Raw genomic sequence first — 19,611 nt, 5'->3', positions numbered from 1 at the left:
GGACATCCATGGTAACTCTTTCCAAAATGTATACCACTGTGCCACCACCTCTGCTAGGTCTATCCTACTGGTGGGATTGGAAATACCCAGGGGTAGTGATGGTGGTGCCTGGACATTGTCTGTAAGTATGATTCCATAAGGATGATTATGTCAGGCTGTTGCTTGACTAGCCTGTGGGACAGTTCTCCCAATTTTGGCACAAGCCTCCAGATGTTAGTGAGGAGGACTTTGCAAGGTCGACAGAGCTGTGTTTGCTATTTGCGGTGCCTAGGTCAATGCTGGGTGGTCCATCTGACTTCATTCCTTTTTATTGGCTTTTTAACAGTTTGATATAACTGAGTGGCTTGCTCAGCCATTTCAGGGAGCATTTAAGTGTCAACCATATTACTGAAGATCTGGAGTCACATGTAGGCCAGACCAGGTTAGAACAGCAGATTTCTTTCCCTAAAGGACATTGTGAATCAGATGGGTTTTTACAACAATCAACAATGTTTCATGGTCATCTTTGGCCTTTTAATTCCAGATTTTTATTGAATTCAATTTCCTCTATCTGCTGTGATGGGATTCAAAGCTGGGTTTCCAAAGCATTAACCTGGGTCTCTAGATTACCAATCCAGCGACAATACCACTATGCTATTGACTCCCTGAGGCCTCGATGACTTCGGTGCTTTGGCATGCCGTCACTATACCCTTAGACTGAAAGTGGACAGACTCTTCCATTGTGCCTTGCAACCTGAGGTGTGCAGTGGACATCACTTTCTGATGTTCCCCAGCTTGATTTTGCAGCTCCAGCAACTGAGGTATGACTGAGTCCAGAGGGTCCTCATCTGACTCGCACTCAGCAGATTTCTGGCCTCCAGAAGTCCTCTGAGTGCCAGAAACCAGGGAAGTCTCTGCCTCTTCCTGTTGTGGATAGAACAGTGCGATATGCTCACCAGATTGTGATCCTGAGGCTACATTAGAGCTAGGTGTGTATCTCTGCACTGGTGGAGATATGAGTGGGTGAGCGCTGTGACTGCCTTCAGTTAGGGTGTCATCAGATTCTTCTTCTGAGGTATCTCGGGCCTGGAGTCAAGGATCTGGGTAATGGACCACTCGGCTACTTTCCAGATGCACCCATGAAAGCAAGGAGATATAATTAGTGCATGACAGGGGACTGCGGAACTGAGGAACTCACTCACAGCATGGTTGTCTGATGGACCCTCTCTTGGTACAGCACCACCAACCTCTCCGTCAGCACAGAAACGGTCCAGGTTATTGCCAGCCAGCTGGGGATGATTCGATTTTCAAAGTCTGTGAGGATCTTGATGTCAGGCATGCCTCCACCCAGTCTGCAACCTCTCCCTTTTGCTGTGTGCCAGCTTATCCTGCATGAAGGCAGATGGGGAGAGTGTAAGCAGAATGCCCACCAGGCCAGATGATAAGGAAGCCTGGCATGTGTGGGTGGTGAGTGGTGCCATGGATGGGATGATGACACAATCCGCAGGGCAGATGAAGGTGTGTGTGAGAGAGTGAATTGTGAAGTCACTTGAGCTGTCAGTGAGTGAGATTTCTGTGGATGTGTGATGGGTTTGTGAGTGTGTGAGTTGAGAGTGATGAGAAGAGTGACTTATCCTGGCGGAATGGAAATCATTCATCCTCTTTCGACACTGGGTGGCTGTCCTCTTTTGCAGGGCATTGGTGCTGACCACCACTGCCAGCACCTCCCATGCTTGCTGGTCTTCACCCAGAGCAGGGGTTGAGGTCTTCATGACAGCCTTCACTACATCCAGTAGGCACCTGAGTGAGGTGCCGTTAAATTTGAGGGCAGCATGTTTCCTCCCTTTGGCATCCATGACTTTGCAGCAGCTTCCGATCCCTTCGCAGAGTGCTAGCTCTGTGCAGCGGCACCCTTTAAATATGGCTCCCAGGTTACTGACTGCCTGAGGTGACAGTTGGACAGATGAATCAGAGGCTGCCTTGCCAGTTATCTGGCGTGTTTCCTGGGAATGTATTATTAATGATTCGGGACGCGCCAGGAATGGGATGATACGGCGCGTAAACCCATCATTGCGGCCAGTGTGTAAACTGTCCTTTTCCCTGCCCACTACTGCACTTTGTGCAAATCTGATAGGATTCCGCCCCTAGAATTACATGACACGAAATTTAGAATATTGATCATTTTGACCCTGTTTGATTCTATTGCAATTTTTGAATTAAAGTTTAATACATGTTCAAAGATGGAATTGAGGTCACAGCTTCAAAGGTATTCCACATTCTGATGTGAAAGCTTTATATATTTTTAATGGGATATTTAAAATCTTGAACAGCCCTGGGAGAAATGAACTAGTGAAATCATTAGCATCCAACATCAATGTTAAGTGATTGCTCTATCTCCTTTTTAAAATTCATGTAATATTTTGTCTTGAGCAAGTAGCAAGCTATCCCCTTTCCAGAAAATGAGTCAGCCTTGACTCATTGGAACACTCAGTTCTCCGAATCAGGAGGTCATTAGTTCAAGCCTCACTTCAGTGGCTTTGGCATGTAATCTAGGTTGAATTGTCAGTGCAGTATTGATAGAGTGATACACAGGATGAAGTGGTGTCTTTTGGATGGGACATTAAATTGAGGCCCCGTTGACTCTCTCAGGTGACCTTTTTGGGCATTTCTTATCCATTCAAGTGATGAGCGCACATCCAAAATGTCCTGACCTGCTTCTTTGCTTTACAGATGATGACTGCTGCAATTCCAACATTTTCTGTTTTTATTTTACAGATCCATTCAAATGCATTAATGATTGTCATTACCTGAATACATTTAAAATATTGACAGCTAATAAGTCAATTATTAAAATTTAACATTCAAAATTGATAACCTGAATCCACACCTTGTAATCACCAACATTTTATTTTCCCTTCTCTTCAAATTATTCCATTATATAATGTCATCAGTGCAAGCAACCGACTGGGAGTAATAGAACACAGTAAAATTGACACATTTGATAGACAGGACTTAAATTTTTTAAATATTAGAATTTTGATAAAGGGCATGACTTGGTTGTGACTTTTAGATTGATTTTGCCTGTTCTTTCTAATATTGGTGATGTTCTGCATCTACATCGTACATTTTAAAATAAATGTTAGAAATGATAAAGTGAGCTGGGGGTAACTTTCACACTTACTGCTGTGTGGTAAACTGGTTGAGTGGTTTGCCCACCCATTATGGAAACCTTTTGAAATCCATTTCCATTAGTTTCAGCCATATTGTAAATTGGGTGGATTGTAGAAAAAAATCAGTGGTCCAGTCCGCCCGTTTGCTGCCCAAGCTGTGAAGGTGAAAGTTATCTCCCATTTTTACTTTGGAGATTTTCTTCCATTTGCCAGACCAACACGCGTAACATGCACCATTCATTTGAATACGTTTCACTTTCATTACTAATTTTGAGTGACATATGTGCCTGTTGAGACTGCTTTGGTCGTTGTCTTTCCCCAAATGCATAAATATTCAAAGCAAATTGCTTTTCTTTAAAATCTCTGCAGGATTCCCCTTTGCTTGTGGATTCTTCGCAAAATGTGACTGTTAATGCTCGCAACTCTGAAGGACAGGTGACAGGCAGATTAACAGTGGGTGAGTATTTGTTTTCTAATCTGCTTTTCTTCTCTATTAAATGTGCAATCACAATTTTAAAGAACATAATCAATTCAGCAGTAAGCATCATGAGGTTGCCAACATTACAAGGAAAGGCCAAATGGTTGGCTGGGGTGAGAAATGAAAGTATCTGCATCACAGTCTGAAATTAAAGCGCATTATTAGGGTCCTTTAAAGAAAGTTTTTACGTTGTGTTAAGGGCCACCCAATGCAGCAGACTCAAGTTAAATGCTTTGTAAAAGTAGCTTCAATTTTATAAGTTGTACTTGATAAGGTGATATTTAATGTTAATAATTGGATGCAAAAAGGTAAAATTAAAATCTTTAGCATTGATACCTCTGAAATCCTCTTGAGGTTGATGCACTGTAATGAACTTGATGTACAGGTTTCTACTTGAAACAGATAACTTTATTACAGAGCTCTTTCAGAAGCTACATGCTTGACCAGGTCCACGACTAGAAAACTCTGCTCCTGCGCTTAGGGCTCGTTCGTCAGGTGAAAGTTATACCTTCAATCACTACAGACACAATGTGGGCTAAAGTTGTATAAGACCTTAAAGATGTGCTTTAAAATTTTATTTTATTGTATGAACTTCTATGATCCTTTGGCAATTTTTAAGGACTCAGACTTACCTGACCTTCACTTTCTAATACCATCATTTTAAAACTTGCTCAGAAGAGAAAGCCTCACAGTTATTTAGGAAGAGCGCAACTCGGTAGAGTTAAGAAAGTTGGTCATGTTGTATCACTTGCGTTTATACAATATTACATTTTTTATAAATAATCTGTACAGTGTTGTGCTAGTTTTGTGCAATAATTCCTTTACATGACCTTGTAAGTTTTGTACTGTAGCGTGACTATATTAAGTTATCTGTATCTCAAATATTTTTTGAAAAAATCTTACTGACCTGGCTCCCTGATGGATTAGGTGGTATGAAACCTTTCCTTGTGTTTACTACTTTATTTCCTGCAGCTAGATGTTGACAGGAAGTTATGCATTGAATGACAAAATTACCTACATGACTAACTTCCTTTGCTGGATACACATGCAATTACACAATGTCATGTCAGACACTACACGTAAAGACTAAAGAGCACTTAGATTGTATCCATGGTACTCGCAGAGTTCATTGAATTAAGCAGAAATGATGTCAGGGAACTGCAATTGGCCTCGGTGTTCACAGACTGAGGAGATGAAAGATACTCCCATCTGATTGTTAGCCAGTGACCTCAATGTATATGTGTGAGTGTAGGGCGGACTGTGTGTGTGTGTGTGTGTGTGTGTGTGTGTGTGTGTGTGTGTGTGTGTGTGTGTGTGTGTGTGTGTGTGTGTGTGTGTACCTCAAGTGATGTCAGAATTAGGCTATATTTTGAAGGTTGTCCAACAATCATTGTTTAGGAGCACACAAGAAGAAAATAGTAATACGGTCACTCATCCTGACTTAGGGAGGAATTTTATGGTCGCATCGTGGCGGGGGTGGGGCGAGGCCATAAAAGGTGACGAGCCATTCAAAAGTCCATTGACTTCGGCAGGACTGAAAAATCCCGCCAGTGGGAGGAACCATAAATTTCCACCCTTAGTTTATCAAACTGAAGCTGCGATGAATTTATAGATTATGAGCATTTAGAGATGCACTGGATAATATATGAGAGTCAGCATTGATTAAGGCAAATAATTTTTGACAAATATTAGTAATTTTTTTGAAGAAGTGACTGTACAAATATACATAGATGCAACGAATGGGTGCATAGATTTTGAGAAAGATAAGGGAGGAAAGTTTGTTTTCTGAGTGCCACTTTTGCATTATTCCCTGGGGGCAGACAATGTTGCAGCATGCTTCATGCTTCAATAATAGAAATGAGGAAGCTGATGTGGGCTCTGTAGGTAGCGGCCCATAGTGCTTTCTGCCTCTGTAGAATCGGTGTATTGCAACGAGAAGCGATGCTACACAAATTAATTTCTCCCCAATATATTCCAGTTCAACCACTCCAGCACTTGCCTTGATTTTACTCTAGTCTCTGCTCCATTCGATTGCTTGTCTGACATCAAATCACTAACTTACTTAAGCTGAAGATTAGGAACTCTGAAGTAATTTTCTTCAGACCCTGCCACATGTACTACTCCTTTGTCACTAAGTCTATCTACGTGTCACAGCTTTTATTAAATTCACAACCTCAAACCTCTATTCAACTCTGAGCAGAGTTTCAGCCCAATACCCTCCCTAAATGAAAGATAGCTTACTTCTATCTTCATAACATTGCCCACCTCTGCCACCTACCTCACGCATCTGCCACTGAAATCCTCATTCATACATTTATCACCTGCAGATTTGACCATGCCAGTCGTGTCCTAATTATTCTCCCATCCTCCATAAACTTCAACTCATCCAAAACTCAGGTGCCCTGTACCCATATCTGGTTTCACACCATCACCTCCCTGCTTGCTGACCTGTACTGGCTCCTGAACCAGAAGTGCCTCAAATTTATAATTCTTTGACTTATTCTTCAGTGCCTCTGTGTCCCCTCAAAACTGCCATCAACCTCTTCAGCCTCACATCCCCTCTCAAACTCACTATTCCTCTGATTCAGGCCTCTTCCCCATCCGCCCTTCCATCAAAGCCTTTAGTTGCCTAGACCCCACTTTGTGGGACTCCCTCCTCAAAGATCACCCCCTCCCCCGACCTTCACCTTCTACTTTAAGGCCTTCCTTAATACTGACACCTTTACCAAGCATTTGATGCATGTAATTTTCTCTTAGGCTGAACACTCATTTCTTACTGTGTGTCTGTGAAACACCTTGGGGTATTTTTCTGTGTTAGAAGCATTATATAAATCCAAAATATTGCTTTGTTGGTGGTGCTGATTTTGAGTACCTAACTGATGAAAGGATATGAAAGTTATAAAGAATGTAGATTCACCGGGGTGAGGAAGCAATTGAGTTACTGATAGTATTTTCACAGCAGCAGAAAAAGCTATCAGGAGCTCTAATAGAGGATTTTGAGAAGCTTAATAGGAGAATTCAGATTGAGGAATCAGTGGAGAGGGGTCAATTGGGAAGAAAGTGAAGAGTGAAGATTGGACATGTTATTTTATTCAGAGAGTTCTTACAGCAGATAATGCTTTGCCATGAGAAGTAATTGTGGAAGCAACAATTACAAATTTTAAGCAAAGTATGGATAAGGAATTGAAGCAAAAGATACAGGCCTATGGTGAGAGAGTTGTTCGACAGAGGCATTAAATTTTGATTTGCCTAGCAAAGAGCTGATGATGAACTAAATGATCCCCTTTGGGTTGTATAATTAAAGTGACTCAATGTTGTTTCTAAAATTCAGCATAAATTGATTGTGTTTTCCAAAAAGAAAGGCTCACATCAACAATAATTTCAACCAATTGCAAGAACATGTGGCCGAAATCATTACCAAACTTTGATTAAGTTGCCAGTCTTATCTATTGCCTTGCACGTTACAGAGATTTATGTTGAAATGTAGTGTTTTCCGCATTGTGAACATTCTACTTGAGTGTCTGAATAAATCTGGTACAGTATTAGTATCCAGGGAAATAGTTTAAGTGTAAATCTATACATCATATCACAACATGACAGAAACTCTATATCCACATCCTTTGTCAGTGAAATTATCTGATTGATAAATTTTAGAATAGTGTAATTGGTAAAATAGTAGGTGTGGCAAGCCTAGGACCAGCTTATACAGTTTCTGAAGAAAAACCGCCCCTGTTGTGTTACATATGTGCTACTGCTAGTGTATTCAAATTATTAACATTCTTATATAAAACGTTATGAATAGACTCAGGGGACCACTGGATGTGTATGATATGGAGAGTTTGGGTCTTTGTAATAATTGTATATTTTAATATCTTCCTTTAGGACACTGGCAATCATTTTAAATGTGAGTTATCGCAAACTGCTTTCTCAGGCCACAGAAAATATACTTATCTTTCTGGAATGCACATGGATGAAGATCCTCTCATAGTAGTTTGATATCTTGGTGGCTGGGCTGCAAGATGCCTTTAACCCTTCTGAATTCCCTTTATCGTATGATAGGAGGAAAGGTTTGAGTTAGATCAATAGGGGTGCTGGTGATGAAAGGGTTTGGTGGGGTGGAGGCAGGCGAGTTATGATTGTATTTCTGTTTGATAAACAACATTGTAGCTAGGAAGAGTCTGATATGTGTTTCCGTTTGGCAGTCTTTGCCATGCTCAGTAATTATTCTGAAGTCATCATAGTTAAGGACAGGCCAACAAAATTGAGTACAGATGGGCTGGGTTGCAAATTTGCTTCTAGGCTCATGGCTTCTACTGTACTGATTACCTCTGTATATTGGGTCTCATAATAAATGAATAAATTACAGAAACTTAAAAAAAACTGATATATCAGGGATTGTATTCCAAGGTTCCAATCTATAGTGTGTGCTAATGCAAAAGAAAGTTTATTGTTTTTAATATCCAGAGAAGATAAAAACATGGAAACATAGAAAATAGGAACAGGAGTAGGTTATTCGGCCCTTCGAGCCTGCTCCGCCATTCATTATGATCATGGCTGATCATCCAACTCAATGGCCTGCTCTTGCTTTCTCCCCATATCCTTTGATCCCTTTCATCCCAAGAGCTATATCTAACTCTTTCTTGAAAACATGCAATGTTTTGATCTCAACTACTTTCTGTGGTAGCGAATTCCACAGACTCACCACTCTCTGGGTGAGGAAATTTCCCCTCACCTTAGTTCAAAATGGTCTACCCCGAATCCTCAGACTGTGACCCCTGGTTCTGGACTCCCCCACCATCGGGAACATCCTTCCTGCATCTACCCTGTCTAGTCCTGTTAGAATTTTATAGGTTTCTATGAGATCCCCCCTCATTCTTCTGAACTCCAGCGAATATAATCCTAACTGACTCAACTTTTCCTCAGATGTCAGTCCCGCCATCCCAGGAATCAGTCTGGTAAACCTTTGCTGCACTCCCTCTATAGCAAGAATATCCTTCCTCAGATAATGAGACCAAAACTGCACACAGTATTCCAGGTGTGCTCTCACCAAGGCCCTATATAATTGCAGCAAGACATCCCTGTTCCTGTACTCAAATCCTCTTGCTTTTAAGGCCAACATACCATTTGCCTTCTTTACCACCTGCTGCATCTGCATGCTTACCTTCAACGACTGGTGTACGAGGTCACCCAGGTCTCGTTGCACATTCCCCTCTCTCAATTTAAAGCCATTCAGATAATAATCTTCCTTCATGTTTTTGCTACCAAAGTGAATAACCTCACATCTTTCCACATTATATTGCATCTGCCACGCATTTGCCCACTCAATCAGTTTGTCCAAATCACACTGAAGCATCTCTGTATCCTCACAGCTCACCCTCCCATCCAGCTTTATGTCATCTGCAAATTTGGAGATATTACATTTAGCTCCCTCATCTAAATCATTAATACATATTGTGAATAGCTGGGGTCCCAGCACCGATCCCTGCGGTACCCCACTAGTCACTGCCTGCCATTTGGAAAAAGACCCGTTTGTTCCTACTCTTTGTTTCATGTCTGCCAACCAGTTTTCTATTCATTTCAATACACTACCTCCAATCCCATGTGCTATAACTTTACATGCTAATCTCTTATGTGGGACTTTGTCGAAAGCCTTCTCAAAGTCCAAATAAGCCACATCCACTGGCTCCCCCTCATCAACTCTACTAGTTACATTCTCGAAAAATTCCAGTTGATTTGTCAAGCATGATTTCCCTTTCATAAATCCATGCTGACTCTGTATGATTCTGCCACTGTTTTCCAAGTTCTCAGCTATTAAATCTTTTATAATGGACTCTAGAATTTTCCCCACTACTGACGTCAGGCTGACTGGTTTATAATTCCCAGTTTTCTCTCTACGTCCTTTTTTAAATAGTGAGGTTACATTAGTCATCCTCCAATCTGTAGGAACTGTTCCAGAGTTTATAAAATCTCAGAAGATGACCACCAATGCATTCAAGTATATAAATTTGTACATCTATCATTGTTTTTTGTTATTATTCATTTATTTATTTGCTGTCTAGTAGTTTATAGGTTAAACCATGCTATGAAAGAATGCTTATTCTTTTGCCTTTCTAAAGTCAGCAATATTTTATGGTGACCAGTTACCCAGTTAGACAAGTTCCATTGACCAAGGTCCTGTTTGGCCTTTTAGCTTGCTACTTGTACCTAGATAGTGGACAAGTAAAGGCAAATTCAGTAATTAAGGGTTGAGTGCTCACTTACAGGAGTAGTCTCCATTGTAAATAGCAAAAGCATAGAAACATAGAAAATAGGAGCAGCAATAGGTCATTACGCCCTTTGAGCCTGCTCCGCCATTCATGGCTGATTCACTATCTCAATGCCATATATCCGCTCTTTGCCCACACCCCTTGACACCTTTAGAGGCTAGAAATCTATCTATTTCCCTCTTAAATACATTCAGTGACTTGGCCTCCACAGCCCCCCATGGCAGGGAATTCCACAGGTTCACCACGCTCTGAGTGAATAAGTTTCTCCTCATCTCAGTCCTAAATGGCCTACCTCATATCCTAAGATTGTGACCCTTTGTTCTAGGCTCCCCAGAGGAAATATCATCCCTGCAATTAGTCTGTCCAACCCTGTAAGAATTTTATATGCTTCAGTGAGATCCCCTTTCATTCTTCTAAACTCCAGTGAATACAAGCCTAGTTAACATAATCTCTCCTCGTATGACAATCCTGCCATCCTAGGAGTCAGTCTGGTGAACTTCACTGCACTCCCTCTATGGCAAGTATATCCTTTCTTAGGTAAGGAGACCAAAACTATACACAATACTCCAGATGTGGTCTCACTAATGCCCTGTACAGTTTCAGTAAGACATCCTTGCTCCTGTACACAAGTCCTTTCACAAGGTCAGCCAACATATCATTTGCCTTCTTAACTGCTTTCTGCACCTGCTTGCTTACTTTAAGTGACTGGTGTACAAGGACAACCAGGCTCCTGTGTACATCAACATTCCCTAATCTATCACCATTTAAATAATACTCTGCTATTCTGATTTTTCTACTAAGGTGGATAAATTCACACTTATCCAAGTTACATTGCATCTATCATGTATTTGCCCAGTCACTCAACTTGTCTAAATTGCTTTGAAGCTTCTTAACATCCTCTTCGCCATTTACATTTCCACCAAGCTTTACGTCATCAGCAAACTTGGAAATATTACATTTGATTCCCTCATCCAAATCATTGATATATGTTGTGAATAGCTGGGGACTGAGCACTAATCCCTGTGGTAACCCATTAGTCACCGCTCACTATTCCAAAAAAGACCCGTTTATTCCTACTCTCTGTTTCCAGTCTGTTAACCAATTCTCAATCCATGCCAATATATTACCCCCAATCCCATGTGCTTTAATTTTGCTGCCCTCGTTCCTCCACCCATCCAGTTTCTGATGTTATCCACCCATCCAGTCCTTCCCCAACTTGCTCAATTCTTTCTTGCTGTTTCACCTTCTATTATCGTCAACACCAGACTCTCACCCTGCCTTTTCCAGTGGTCGTATTTTCTCAGTTTCTGCTTCTTCACTTCAGCTAAAAGCCCATGAGATGGTGGGAGTCTGAATTTCCTGTGTTCTTCACTCTTTCCAGCTGATTCTAAGGACCCTTCGCCAGAGCCACATTTCAAAAGCTGTAATCCTTTTCTGCACCAGCCTTACTGAGGGTCCAGCTCTTGCACCCATACAATGCAATGCTCTACATCAGGGGCAGAATTTTGCGGCCCCGTTTTGGCGGAGACGGGGCCATAAAATGTGACGAGCCATTATAAACCCCATTGACTTCGACGGGAATGTAAAATCCCGCTGTCATAAAATTCTGCCCCAGGGATTTTGCAAGTTGCTTTCTCAAGTGCAAGTCTAAGTTGGATGTCGTCCATATTTCATTCAGCTGACGAATTGTCGAGCATGCATTTGCTATAGCCTTGTCTTGATTTCAGTGCTGTTATCCCCATTTGTGGTCACTTTCGATCCCAGAAATTGAAATGAATATATAATCAAAATAAAAACAGAAATCCAGCATCCGCAGTTTTTTTGTTTTTATATAATCAAAATGATTGCACACTGAATTGTCACACTGCTCTCACCATGAATTGTCATTGGGTATGTCATGGTGTTGTTGATGCTCAACCCAAACTTTAGCCTTGACTTTCTCAGCTCTTCAGCCAGCATGGGTTGGTCTTGTTTGTGTTGGGCCATTAGTGTCACCAGCAAAAGTTGTTGTGCGTATACTTGGTGACAAGACAAAGCCATTCAGTTTTGACAAGGATACCTGCTTTCACCACTATTTTTCAATGTCAGAGGAGGAAAGGTTATGACAGAAGTCAGCTCTGCTCTCCCAGGACACCCTAAGGCAGTATTGGTGGTCACAACATCTGGGACATCAGACATGCTGATGACACTGTCTATCCAACTATACAGTAGTATAAACCATGGATGTAACAATATTGTTGCTTTGTGATTTGAACCGGATGCTTGTTTCTTTTACACATTCCCCAGACAGCGAAAAGGTTTGGTCAGGCAAGGCAACATTGGAATTAATATGTTTTAGATCACACCAAGTGAATACACAGAACAATAGCTATCAGAGTCATTAGTTCAATTAGTTAAATCATATTAACTTAACAATACAAAGTAGTGAACCTGCTACACTTCCCCACATTAGTAAATCATCTTAAATTTCTCTTAACAAAATAACTTCCAACAATCCTGCACCCTACATTCTGAACTTCACAGCTTTCTGTTTAAAAAAACCTGATAGTCTCTGTTTTTGAATCTAAGCACTTCATTCAGGGACATTCCTAAACAATGTTTATCAATTACCAAGACAGGTTAATGAATTGGTTGTTATTTGCAGTCCTTGAGAAATTAACATCAGAGCTTAGCTCATTAGCATTGAAACTACCTTTTGTCTCACTGCTTTTTTAACTTGTGTGAGTTCAAATCTCACCATGGCAAATTATGAAACAATGTAACTTCATCTGAATAGGAACAGATGGAAACATGTTTGTACTCGAAAGAGTTACACTTTGCTTTGAAACATAACCTTCAACATAATTCTTTTCTCCAGGTCCTTTCTGTTGAAATAATTGTCAAAAACTCTTGAAATGTGACAGTGCTATATCACTGCAAGTTCTTTTTTCCTACATTTTTCAACCAGTTTGAACAAAAGTGACATTTGTCACATTTCTGGAAGCCCTTGGTTATCCTTGGAATCACATGTGACCAACCCTGGTCATCAATCCTGAACAGTCGTATAACCTATACCACAACTCACTTCCATGTAATACATTGCGATATGTGCATTTATGAGGTGCAGTTAATCATAATTCTTGAGGTAAAAGCATTATGGCATCTCTAAATGTCACCTGAATTTAAGAGAAGATAAATCAATGACTGGATTGCTCACTAGGTGCCTGTAAACTAAAGGTCAGTTGGCAAGATCATCAGTGCTCTCTTTAAAATATATATATTTTTAATACATTTTCTCAGCTGTTCTTCAGGGCTGTAAATCATCTTTCCTATTGCTGTACATAACTTTTGTAGCTACTTAACAGAATAATATACTTCACAATTTATTAAGAGTTGTTTCAAACTGGAAAAGGGGTGTGTAAAGAATTTGAAATAGGATTTATTCAGGTGGATGAAGTAAATCATTATTTATGTCTGGTATGATAGCTATTCTGGAGTAACTAATGAGGCTGGGATTTAATCAAGGAATTCTGATAACATAATTAACTATGAAGATAAAACTCAAGTAATTTGCAGATTCATCTGAACTTCAATTTTAAACACCAGTCTTTACCTCAATCCCTACCATCTGTGTATTAATAATATTATATTGGGTGAACTGGACGCCAGTTAGCTCAGTTGGCTAGATGGCTAGTGTGTGGCCTAGAATAATGCCAACAGTGTGGGCTTGATTCGTGTTCTGGCTGAGGTAGACTTGGAACCTGCCTCCTTGTTCTACTGCTGAGAGTAGTAGGCAATGGCAAACCTCCACTGACAAAATCTGCCAAGAAAGCAGCTCAAGCTGAAGCATCGGCAGACAATGAGCCAAGGACCTGCCTTTGGGGAAAGCAAAAAAGGAGGAATTGGATGAACTCCTGTTGTATTACTCACAGGTACTCAGGGACCTGAAGAAGTGCAGTATCTGGCCTAGAAATTGGATCCTGCACATCCATTTTTCAGGCGAAAACAGGTGCCTATGGTCCAATATGTTGGGCATCATGCACCCAGCCTTCCCATGCCAGAAGGGTGCCACCTTCAGCACTGGATCAAGTTGCACTATGGGTATCCATGATGTGCATCTGATGTATTAAATATGCTCATTATAAAATTTAAATAAGAGTCCTATACCTGTGCTCCAGCATCTGACTCACCACGTGATTAACTGAGCTAGGAAAATTTGGCACTAACAATTAGCAAGGACCCTGCAGGAGTGCTGGATAAATGGCTCACTCCCTGAGTAATGAGTGTTTGCTGGTTTGTGCTCTTAAACTGCTACCTAACTCTGTCACTTTATTTTGGCTATTTTCTGTGTCCCATGAGCAGCTTCTGATTTCTGCTAATAACTTTGTGCTCGTGACTGGACTGTTTTTGTCAGCTTTGGAAGCAGTTTATTCCAGTCATGGGTCATCTGGTGAATCTGCCTTTGAACTGGAACAGGAAGGAGAGCAGCGATGAAAGGTAGGAGAGAGCAGAAGCAGCTGGGTAAAGAGCGAGAAGGAACTAGGCCCTCCGAGAGAGATCCATACCCACAGAGGGTCTCCAGGGAGCACATTTCCCACATCAACTTCGCCAAGCAGGCTGTCAACAAGCTACATTACCTGCTACAGCCACAACTGGAGTTGCAAACTAAGGCATGAACACTCCTGCCAATGGCTGCTGACGAGGCCTTAACTTTAATGCTGCAGATTCGATACTGCTGCAGCAGGTGACATTAGCAGCATTTCCCAGTTGGCAGTCCGCAGTACCCAGGAGCTGACCAAGGTTTTTTACATCAGGAGAAACAAGCATCAGACCCAAAACAAGAAACAGATTAATGCGGTCGAATAATTTTATAACTAGAAATAATGTTAATAATATCTAAAAGTCAAACCAGAAGAGGCTCACAAGAAACAGTAATAAGGGATTGGAAGCAAATTTATGTGACTATTGATACAGATTTAAGGGCTATTTTTTAATTTTCACTAGAATTATATTTACAGCTCATTTAGTGCATTTACAGGCAAATATACTAAAATGTCAAGGACATTTATATGGAGGCAAGCCAAAGTGTTCTGGCTCTGCCCAGAGTCAAAGGCTGACAAGAACAAAGGCAAAAAAAATCTCCAGTCACACTGTGATTCTGAGTTGCAAGCTTTCCTTATGAAGTAGCACGTCTTATAGTTTCTCTCTCTTCACGAAGCATCCTTGGTGTCCAAGGATTGCAATCATGGTTCTCCACGTATCTCAATGCCATGGGGAAGGTGAAGAAGTAAACCCCAACAACAACCTCAGCAAGAACAGAAACCTGTGTAATCATCGTTATTAAGCACCGTGCTCTTAGCCTCACTGAACTAACCAGCCCCTAATCTTATAGCTTATAATGTGAAAACAGGTTAGCAATAATTATTTATTGACTGCACCACAAAATATTGATACTGGGGATCTTTTTATATTCAAACATCCTTTGAGCAGATGTATGCTAAATGATTGGAAAAATGGGTACACGTGATTTAAAGCATCATAATGCTTTTTTTGTCAATCTGCATAAGATTTTCATTAGATACAAGCAAATTCTTAACTGCAGAGACATTGACCTCCTAGCTACTAATTGATAAAGGAAAAATTAAAGTGTAACAACAACGGTGGTTTAATGCATTGAGGGAAGAGTTGTGGAGAGCTGGATACTGGGGTTAAGGAGTTTAGAGGAAGAGGAGAGAAAAGGCAAATTAATAAATGGAAGACTTTTGGAAACAGGGACGGAGAAGGCAAGGAAAGAAGAAGCAAGAGGAAGAGAAGGGTATAAACAGAGCTTCAACCATCACTTGGGGCTTGTAATGGTCATCAGCAGCTCATTGAACAGAACTTTAATGAAGCAATCCCTGCTCCCTGCATTAATAGCTAATTCCAATATTGGTCTCCAATTCTTCTACATTACAGTGAACAGCACCTGCCCAACACTAAAAGTAATATTCATGTCACCCAACATTTCAAGATCACCAGCTGCTCTGTCCCTATGCACAAAGTTTTCAAGCAGCACTGTGGCAGACTACCTTACAGAAAGTACTACAAACTACTTTACATGCTGCTGTGAACCCCTAGTGCCTAACTTAAATGAAGCTCAACTTACTCTAGCGCGTCTGATTCCCTGAAGATCTCAAATATCCTCACTGATTTGTGACTGACCAACATGGAGAAGGTTCAGTCAGGAAGACAGCGAGCACATAGAGAGACTTTGTTAGGAGCACCCAGAGGCAAGGCATTGGTGAGAGTGCAGAAACCTCTCAACAACCCATCCGCTTGACCCTTCAGGCACCACATGGCCCATTTGTGGCTGGGTCTGCAGAACATGCATTGGGTTATCAGCCATCTCAAAACCCATCGGACCTGAGTGGAAGCAATTTATCCTCAATCCCGAGGAACTGCCTATGAGGAAGAGTGCTTCTGTGAGGTTCTCCAAAACCAATAGTGGGAGCCTGCTGTAGCTTAGTCAAGAACATAGGAGATGTTCATTTTCAGCAACCTCTGGACAGCCGGCAACAACTCAGAATCTGCTAGGCAGTCTGTTCCGGCTTGCTTTCCAGCACACAGGTGGGCACTTGTTCAAAGATGCAACAATGAGAGGCAGCATCATTTTCTATTACTTATGCATGACTGCCCCCTGCTACTAGGAGCTCAGTGGGGGAGAGCAGACATGAGGACATCAGTAGTCTAAGTAAAGCATCTTCCCAATTGATCTCCCAGTTTGTGCAAGACAGAGAAGATGGTTGAGCACAGAGCCTACATGACTCCAGTATAACCATCTCCGAGAGCTATGTGTCAGGCCCATGTGTTTAACCACAATTGGTACTGCGGTAATTACAGACTTGTGGGTATGGAGGAAGGAAAGGCAGTAGAAGCAGTTGAAACTGAGGAGGAGAAAGTGGGACAGAGAGCTGAGGAAGTGATGGATGAATATTCCTAACTTTGGTTTAGTTCCACTTTAATCACACTCACTGGATTTCTGCATTTTGCTCATTTCTGCTTAATATGAAGGATTGTTGAAGATTTGAAGGATATGTCAGTCACTAATCTAATATCAAAATTGATGTTATCTGAACTCTCCAATTATAATACAGTTTCATACTTTGCATCTTTGCACCTTCTTGAAAATGCCATCAGAAATGCTAATCACTATCGTGTGAATCAGTGAATTTGAGCAATGGGATGTGTTTACTCTAGGCTCTCAGTTAAAATTACTCTGAGAGTGTGAGGTTGCTGTCAGGCATTCCTGGTGTGTAGGTGGTCCAAAAAATTCCTGAAATCAGTTACTGACTATTATTGTTAGTACTTTCTCTATGTGGCAGACATCTTCCCTTTATCATAGAATTATAGAATGAAACAGCACAGAAGGAGGCCATTTGGCCCACCATGCCTGTGCCAGCTCTTTGATAGATCAAGTTCAATAATCCTACTCCCTTTGTCAGCAATGTTCACATACCATGAAAGAATACTTTTTTTTAAATCGTCAATACTCTCGGCTTTCTGTTGCTTACATTAACTCATCAATTGTGGTCATGACCTGTGGCCAAAACCCAATAAAGATATCCTTAACACACAAACAGCACATCGTTAACTTTTTCCTGTATAATCATTTAGCAGACTCGATGACCCCTACATTCATTTAATTATAGCACCAAAATCCATTGATCTATACAATTCAAAGCATATCCTTTGATCACAACTGCTATCATAGTTTGGACATCTGTCTTCTACTTAATTCATGTTATCAATTCACACAATGCCAATCCTTTTACAGTGTGATCTAATTTAACTCAAGGCACACAGGCAATATTTTTTCACACACTTAAAATAGTTCCTTGTCTTTCAGGAGCTCATACAAAATACAGGTTACACATAAAAGAATCAATTACATACAAAGTATAAAAAAGATACAAAAAGAATAAAAGGATTCACATTTCCTCTAGCCCTTACACTACACCATCCCTCTCCAGTGTCGGAATAATGTTTCTTTTCATCAATATTGCCACCCCTCCTTTTTCCCTTCTCCATTTTTCCTGAATACCTTGTATCCAAGGATACGAAGTTCCCTATCTTCTTTTCCTTTGGTCCTTGTTATTGCCACTCTGTCACAGTCCCACGTGATGACTTGTGCCTGGAGCTCTGCACATATAGTAAGGATAATACAATAATTGTGAGGTCTTTAATCATCATATAGACAAGGCACACAAAATTTACAGTAATTGTGTGGAGAATGCATTCATGGAATGCACACAAGATAGTTTTCCAGATGAGTATGCCAAGGAACCAAGTGGGAACATGCTATCTAGTATTGTGCAATGAAAAAAAGGTTAATTGTAGTAAAGGGGTCTTTAGGGAAGAATGGCCTTTATATAATTGTTTTTTAAATTCAGTTTGAGAATGATTTAGTTAAGTCTCAAATTATTGTCTGAAATTTAAACAAAGCAAAATACTTCAATATGAAGAGCAACTTGCCCGTGGTAGATTGGGAAACTACATTGAAAGACATGATGCTAGACAAGCAATGGCTAGCATTTAAAGAATTAATATATAATTTGCAACAAGTATGTATATTCCTTTAAGGCACAAAATCCTCACCGATAACGTAGTCCAACTGAGGCTAACAAGAGGAATTAAGATATATGATCAAAAAAAGAGGCTTATGCTGTTGCCAGAAAGAGTGATTGGGAAAATTTTATAATTCAGCAAAAGGACAACCAAGAAATTGATATGGAAAGAGAAAAGAGAATATGACGACAATGGACTAGCAAAATTCATAAAACCAGATTTTAAATGTTTTTATGGGTGAAATTTTATCATCACCTGCTGGCAGGTTTGAAGGTGGAGGAGGCTTGTAAAAAGTAGCCTCTGGCCTGCCTACCGCCTACCCACCCGCCCAACCTGTCTGCCATTTTACAGGGGAGCATCAAGGCGGTGGGTGGCCCTCCCACCCTTGAGTCTATTGAGGCCAAATAATGGCCACTTAAGTGCATCATCCGGCCCACCACTATTTCATCTGCGGCAGGGAGAGGCCCATGCCAGGTGGATAGCCCAGCAGCTTTTATTGGGTGAGCTGTTGTTGGAGGAAGAGGTGGGGGAGCCTCCTTTTGAGCTCCCCTGTGCCCAAGAAAGGCACCCCTCCCACAAGGTCATGCCCCACCCCCACTTTAACCCTTCCCTACAGCCTCTCAAACCCAGTATCCTAATCGTCCCCCACCCCACTTGCAGGGGCCTGTCAGCCAGACGCCGCCAATACCCAGACTTACCTGAAGTTCAGCCTCTGTTAGCTCCTCTTGTTTGGAGGCCACATGTAGTCCCAGCAGTGGCTACTACTTGAACCTGTTGCTCCAGGGTCTGCAGAGGTGCCAGCCAACCTGATTGAGATGGGAATCCCATCTCCCGCCAATTAAGGCTCCATGAATCGTTAAATGGCTGCTGAGAAGCTGCCATAAGCTGGGTTGCATTCCTGCTGAATCTTTGGGTGGCAGGTTGAGAAACCCCGACATCTGAAAAATCCTTTTCTATAGGTATGTAAGTAGAAGGAGATTAATGAGGGTAAACATGAGACATTTAGAGGCAGAGAATGATGAAATTATAATGGGGCATAAGGAAATGGCAAAGACATTTCACATTAGATGACACAACAAAGACATTCTGTAAACAATGGGAACCAAAGGTCTAGTGACAATGGAGAAGTTAAAGA

The 19,611-nt window shown here is 41.1% G+C and overlaps 1 protein-coding gene across 9 annotated transcripts in view; it reads left to right on the top strand.

The window, feature by feature from the left end:
- sgcg (sarcoglycan, gamma) overlaps positions 1–19,611 on the top strand; it is a 1,081,295-nt gene that overhangs the window by 577,321 nt on the left and 484,363 nt on the right. For all 9 annotated transcript variants that reach the window (XM_041199459.1, XM_041199458.1, XM_041199454.1 and 6 more), the window contains one exon: positions 3,519–3,606. In XM_041199459.1, coding sequence (XP_041055393.1) covers positions 3,519–3,606 — 88 coding nt within the window. The remainder of the gene's footprint in view (positions 1–3,518; positions 3,607–19,611) is intronic.

This window comes from Carcharodon carcharias, chromosome 11, assembly GCF_017639515.1.
Source record: "Carcharodon carcharias isolate sCarCar2 chromosome 11, sCarCar2.pri, whole genome shotgun sequence".
NCBI classification, from domain to species: domain Eukaryota; kingdom Metazoa; phylum Chordata; class Chondrichthyes; order Lamniformes; family Lamnidae; genus Carcharodon; species Carcharodon carcharias.
This window is presented reverse-complemented; position numbering and strand designations above follow the sequence as displayed.